Source organism: Bison bison, unplaced genomic scaffold (genome assembly GCF_000754665.1).
Source record: "Bison bison bison isolate TAMUID 2011002044 unplaced genomic scaffold, Bison_UMD1.0 scf7180017864383, whole genome shotgun sequence".
Classification (NCBI taxonomy): Eukaryota; Metazoa; Chordata; class Mammalia; order Artiodactyla; family Bovidae; genus Bison; species Bison bison.
Genome location: NW_011494955.1, coordinates 3,171,662 through 3,178,941, shown reverse-complemented (window position 1 = coordinate 3,178,941; position 7,280 = coordinate 3,171,662). Strand labels below are relative to the sequence as shown.

General features: G+C 36.1%; 1 protein-coding gene across 2 annotated transcripts in view; it reads right to left on the bottom strand.

The window, feature by feature from the left end:
* SPATS2 (spermatogenesis associated, serine-rich 2) overlaps positions 1-7,280 on the bottom strand; it is a 156,055-nt gene that overhangs the window by 71,293 nt on the left and 77,482 nt on the right. For both annotated transcript variants that reach the window (XM_010857769.1, XM_010857770.1), the window contains exon 2: positions 5,541-5,797. In XM_010857769.1, the coding sequence (XP_010856071.1) occupies positions 5,541-5,565 (25 nt within the window). In that variant the 5' untranslated portion in view covers positions 5,566-5,797. The remainder of the gene's footprint in view (positions 1-5,540; positions 5,798-7,280) is intronic.

Genomic DNA, 7,280 nt, shown 5'->3' with positions numbered 1-7,280 from the left:
AATTAAAAAATGCTTAAAAAAGCCTGATACTGGGAAAGATTGAAGGCAGGAGGAGAAGGGGACGACAGAGGATGAGATGGTTGGATGGCATCACCGACTCAATGGACATGAGTTTGGGTAAACTCTGGCTGTTGGTGATTGACAGGGAGGCCTGGCGTGCTGCGGTCCATGGGGCTGCCAAGAGTCAGACACGACTGAGCAACTGAACTGAACTGAACCCTTAAAAATCATGAATCACTATGTTGTACACCTGAAATTTATATAATATTGTAAATCAACTATACCTCAATTTTAAAAATTTGCAGGGTGTGGGGGAAAAGACCTATAACCCAATTTGTAAAAATGAATAAAGAATTTAAATAGACATTTCACCCAAGAAGATACAAATGGCTAATAATCACATGAAAAAGCAGTGAACATCATTGACTATTAAGGAAGTACAATCAAAACCACATTAAGGAAGTACAAATCAAAACCAGAATGAAATATCCTTACACACCTAGGTTAAAAATAGCTATATTTATCAAAATAGCTATAATGAAAATGATACCATATCAAGTGTCAGCAAGGACAAGAAGCATTCAAAACCAACACTTTATTGCTGGTGGGATTATAAAATGGTCAGCCACTTTGGAAAACAGTTTGGCATGGTAATTTCTTTGAAAGTTAAACAATTCTGCTGCTAGGTATGTCCCCAAGAGAAACAAAAACATATGTCTACACAAAGACTTGTAGGCAAATGTTCATAATTTATAATTATTCATAATAGCCACAACTGGAACTAATCCAAATGAATAATTACCTGGTAAATGGAAGACAAAATGTGATATAACCTGTGATATTGTAATATAATGAGAAATAAATATTTTGGTCTTCATCCCTAACTGCAGCTAATGCTCCTAAAACCTTCATCATTCCCTAAGCAATGAAGATGCTAGGAGCATCTCGTTGTTCTAATATTTGGTATTCGACTCCAGTTCCTAATAGAGATTGTAAATGCCTTGAAATTTCCTAGTTGATAGGAACACCTTTAGTTCTAACAAACAATTTGGTGGGCTCCTGGAGAGCTTCAGGAAGGGGGCTTTATCACCAAAAAGATCAACCCATGATTGGAGGCTTGGAATGTTCAGCCTCACTCCCATCTGTTGGGTAAGGGAAAGGAGAGGAATTAGAGGTAAGGGTTAATACTTGATCATATTTATGTGATAAAACCTTGAAAAAAAATTCTGTGAAATATGGGGTTCAGAGAGCTTTCAAGTTAGTGAATGCATCAGTGTGCTGGAAGGGTAGTACACCTCAACTTCATGGAAATGGAAGTTCCTGCACTGAGGACCCTTCCAGATCTTACCCTATATATCCCTTCATCTGGCTGTTCATCTGTATTCTTTATAACATCCTCTACTATGTATATATGGAGAAGGCAATGGCACCCCACTCCAGTACTCTAGCCTGGAAAATCCCATGGATGGAGGAGCCTGGTGGGCTACTGTCCATGGGGTCACTAAGAGTCAGACACAACTGAGCGACTTCACTTTCACTTTTCACTTTCATGCACTGGAGAAGGAAATGGCAACCCACTCCAGTGTTCTTGCCTGGAGAATCCCAGGGACGAGGGAGCCTCACGGGCTGCCGTCTACGGGGTCAGAGTCGGACACAACTGAAGCGATTTAGCAACTATGTATATAAACCAGTAAAAGTAGGTAAGTGGTTTCCCTTACTTCTGTACTTCTGTGAGCATTATAGCAAATTACTGAACCTGAGAAGGAGGGTTGTAGAAACCACCCATTTATAGTCAAGATGGACTGAGGGTGGATAACTTGGGAACCTGATCCTCATGGACTGGTGTCTGAAGCAGGAGCAGTCTGGGGGACTGAGCCCTTAACCTGTGGGATCTAACATGAACTCCAAGAAGATAGTATCAGAATAGAATTGGATTGTAGGGACACTTGGCTGGTATCAGAGAATTGGTCAATATGGGAGAAACATCCACAATTCTGGTCACACAAGTATCATGAGTAGCAAAGTGTAAAAGAAACACTCTGCGACTTTTTATAACCTTAACACTACTCAGCAGTAAAAGGCGGCAAGCTACGGATACATTCAAAAACAATAATGAACCTCAAAAAAAGCATTAAGAAGCCAGACATAAAACCATACTGGATTACTCTGTTTATTAGAAATCTCTAGAAAAGGCAAAACTGAAGACAGAGAAAGTAGGCATGTTTGCCTGGGAAAGCAGGAACTGATTGTAGACAGGTAACTAAGTATACCTTCAGGGCTGAGGAAGGTGTTTTAAAATAGGATTGTGGTGATGGCTGCACAACTGTATACATTTACTAAAAACAGGGAATTCCCTAGCAATGCAGTGGTTAGGACTCTGCACTTTCACTGCCGAGGACCTGGGTTCAATCAATCCCTGGTCAGGGAACTAAGATCCCGCAAGCTGCACAGCATGGCCAAAATTTAAAAAAAAAAAAAAAAATTTTTTTTTACTAAAAGTAATAAAACTGTACATTTATAACAGATGAGTTTTATAGTATTTAAATTATACCTCAATAAAACTGCCTTGAAAGTGTCTGGATGTTACAGCACTGTCAAACCACTATAGAAGAGTTTCTAAACACTCTCCATTTTAAAGTATTTCTTTAGTTCACAGACCACAGTTTGAGAAGCACTGATCTTATTTACTTCTGCTAGGTGTTGGGCTAAAAGGCTTAGAGCAATCAATAGTTGTAATTAAAATTCACCTTAACTTAAGCCATACAAGTTTAACTCCACTAAATATTTCATTAAGAAATTCACAAGTGTTACGGATACAGGAAAATATAGAAATGTGGTCTACTGTGGAATAAAAACATAACTCATTATAAAATGACACTTAATAAATGAGTTGTCTCTAGAGAACAAAAACTACCATAGTATCTATCTTTTTAATGTATTATAACTAAATTGATAAAGTCAGTATAACTATTAGACTACTAAAATTAAAAGACACTTGCTCCTGGGAAGAAAAGTTATGACCAGCCTAGACAGCACATTAAAAAGCAGAGACATTACTTTGCCAACAAAAATCTAGTCAAAGCTATGGTTTTTCCAATAGTCATGTACAGATGTGAGAGTTGGACTATAAAGAAAGTTGAGGACCGAAGAATTGATAGTTTTGAACTGCGGTGTGAAGACTCTTGAGAATCCCTTGCACTGCAAGGAGATCCAACCAGTCCATCCTAAAGGAAATCAGTCCTGAATATTCATTGGAAGGACTGATGCTGAGGCTGAAACTCCAATACTTTGGCCACCTGATGCAAAGAACCAACTCATTTGAAAAGACCCTGATGCTGGGAAAGATTGAAAGCTGGAGGGGAAGGGGACGACAGAGGATGAGATGGTTGGATGGCATCACTGACTCAATGGACACGAGTTTGAGTAAGCTCAGCGAGCTGGTGATGGACAGGGAGGCCTGGTGTGCTGCAGTGCATGGGGTCACAAAGAGTAGGATACAACTGAGCGACTGAGCTGAACTGAACTGAAAACCCAAAACAATATAATTTTAAATATATAAATGAATTAAATGAGATAGAATTTTATAAGTATTTTGTATTTTTTTGGTTCAAATATCTGAACATGTATACATATATATATATATATATATAGTTTTATATATATATATAAAACCAATATATATATAGGTTATATATAAGTATATATTTGTTTCAGAGAAAGTTCTAATGACATAAAAGCTTCTTTTGTTTCAATTAAGTGTATATACAGGCTATGTTTAGTCGAAATTTGTTAGCATTTAATGCCTATGATGTGATCTAAATCTACATTTACTGTATAGTAACTGGACACCAATTATAGAAAGCAATGATACTTTTTTATAGCTGTGGAACAACAGAGAGATGAAATAAAGACTCTAGTTTTTAAAAGGCCAAAGCAATCCGCTAAAGTTTACTTTTTGGGGAAAAATTAAATGCTAAACTTTTTAGATGAAATTTTTAAAACTTTTCAGTTGATAAATCTCACTCCCTTGAAGAGTTCAGCTTCTTTAGTAATCTAACCATTCTTTAGAGCTCCGATATTCTTTACACAGGTTTGCTATACAATGAAACTATAGCTTTCAAAACCACAAGCAGCTCTGGTATATTGTTTTCTTATAGTGAGGTTTTTGATTTGCCAAGTCAAAACTAAGAAGTTTAAAAGAACTTCCTTCAATTTAAATGTCCATCAACAAACGAACTCATAAAGAAGATGTGATACACACACACACCCCCACCGCCACTGTACTACCACTCAGACATAGAAAAAAGAAAGAAATCTGCAGCAGCAAGGATAGATTTGGACCTAGAGATTATCCTATTAAGTGAACAGAGGAAAACAAATATCATATGATACCACTTATATGTGGAATCTAAAAAAAATGATACAAATGAACTTATTTATAAGACAGAAACAGACTCACATACCTAGTAAACAAAACTTACGGTTACCAAAGGAGACAATGGTGGGGAGGGATAAATTAGGAGTTTGGGATTAACATATACCCACTAGTATATCTAAAATAGGTAAACAACAGGGAACGATATTCAATATCTTATAATAACTTATAATGGAAAAGAACAGTGCATATGTGTATACATACACATCTGAATCACTTTGCTGAACCTGACACTAATGTGACATTGTACACTAACTATGCTTCAATTAAAAAAAAATTAAGCATTCCCTTCATATTTAGCATGTGAGACCTGGATCTATAGCTTTGTTTTGAATTAAGGAACATCAACTTTAAATTGAAAATTAAACTAAATGAGGGGGAAAAAAATCTAGGATAGCTATGGTCATTCTTTTAACAAATATATTCCAGTATGTGTGACAGTTTTAAGTGCTATTTGTCCCTTTACATTTTCGCAGGTCTTCTTGGAAAGCTGAAAAAGTGTAGTCTCTGTTGTCCTTTCCTTTATATAACTATTTTTGATATTTCTTGACTCTCTGCAATTTACACTTTACACAAAAAGCTAGAGTCACAATCCCAGAAGGAAAGCTAAAGAAGAATCAGTGACTAGAAGCAGTTACTCGTTTCATTTCCTACCTCCAAAGAAACATCAACTCACATGATATAGAATATCCTGCAGTAAGTTATATCCTACCTCTATAACATATGTTCACCCTCCAAAAAGTACACTTTCAAGATGTGTTTGAATTTCCTGAAATTATATTTTAATTTAATAAGTTTATAAGAGTAGAAAAGCAATTGTTATATGAATTCCCAAACTAGTAACACAAAAAGCTATAATCTAATATTCAGCTCATTAAAGGGACAACAGATAATGTTGCAAATGTTCCATACTCTTCTAAAATTAACTGTGGTCATGACTAAAAGATAAGTTATAACCATCAGTAGTACTGCACTAGGTGAGCAAAAGTATAACACCACTCAAAACACATTAAGAGAACGTTTTTTAAAACTATGTACAGATAGAAATGGTGATCATGACTCTACAACTATGCTTTTAACAATTCATGCCCACGTGGAATCTTACCCTTCTGGTTTTGTTTCCTAGACATTTCAGGTTTCTTTAGTCTCAAAAAATGCAGAAGAAAAGTATTATTTTGCCTTGTCTTGGTTCTGACTGTAGTTGTCTTTGATTTAAAAGGAGATGACCGAAGGTGATAAATATAAAATCCTGGTTATTTGAAATCCTGTTCACTAGCCGTCGATCTCCTTTTCTTCTCTCATATCAAATTCATGTCAAGAAATATCATTGCAGACATTCATGTCTCTTTTTCCAGGGAGATTCTAGGGGGAAAACAAACATACACATGTATTCACTATGACAGTAACAGCTGTACAAAATTTTTAACAGATATCCACATGCTTTATTTTATACTTTTTCTAAATGAAACTAGTTATTAAAAGAAAACTACTCGAGGATTTCCCTGTTGGTAGAGTAGGTAACAGTTTGCCTGCCAATGCAGGTACATGGGTTCAATCTCTGGTCCAGGAAGATTCCATGTGCTGCAGAGCAACTAAAGCCCACGAGCTACAACTACTGAGTCCACAAGCCGCAACTACTGAGCCTGTGTGCCTAGAGCCTGTGCTCCGCAACAAGAGAAGCTACAAGAAGAAGCCCATGCACCTCAACAAAGACAACCCCCACTCTCCACAACTAGAGAAAGCTTGCATGTAGCAAGAAGACCCAGTGCAATCAAATATAAACAAATTATTTAAAAAAAAGAGAGAGAGAGAAAACAGGGTATTCACTTGTTTAAAAAAAAAAAAAAAACTACTCTAGAAAGAATACAGTTGTAAGAAGCAATATTTTAATTAATACAACATTGTAAATCAACTGTAATTCAATTTTTTAAAGTTTCTCAAAAAAGAAATCATTGTAAACCTTTTTTTAAAAAAGCAATTATTTGCTCCTTAAAAAATTTTAATCTTATAAATCAAACTATCTTCTCAGTTCAGAAAGCATGTCTTCTTTTCTTTTTTTTTTTTAATTAGTGCCAAATTCTTTCAGTACTAAAAGCTGGATTTTTGTTTTGTTTTTTATATTTTATTTATTTATTTATTTTTAAATTTTATTTTATTTAACTTTACAATATTGTGTTGGATTTGCCATATATCAAAATGAATCTGCCACAGGTATACATGTGTTCCCCATCCTGAACCCTCCTCCCTCCTCCCTCCCCATACCATCCTTCTGGGTCGTCCCAGTGCACCAGCCCCAAGCATCCAGTATCATGCATCGAACCTGGACTGGAGACTCGTTTCATATATGATATTATACATATTTCAATGCCATTCTCCCAAATCATCCCATCCTCTCCCTCTCCCACAGAGTCCAAAAGACTGTTCTGTACATCAGTGTCTCTTTTGCTGTCTCGTATACAGGGTTATTGTTACCATCTTTCTAAATTCCATAAATATGCATTAGTATACTGGAAAAGGTAAGTTTTCATTCCAATCCCAAAGAAAGGCAATGCCAAAGAATGCTCAAACTACCGCACAATTGCACTCATCTCACACGCTAGTAAAGTAATGCTTAAAATTCTCCAAGCCAGGCTTCAGCAATATGTGAACCGTGAACTTCCTGATGTTCAAGCTGGTTTTAGAAAAGGCAGAGGAACCAGAGATCAAATTGCCAACATCCACTGGGTCATGGAAAAAGCAAGAGAGTTCCAGAAAAACATCTATTTCTGTTTTATTGACTATGCCAAAGCCTTTGACTGTGTGGATCACAATAAACTGTAGAAAATTCTGAATGAGATGGGAATAC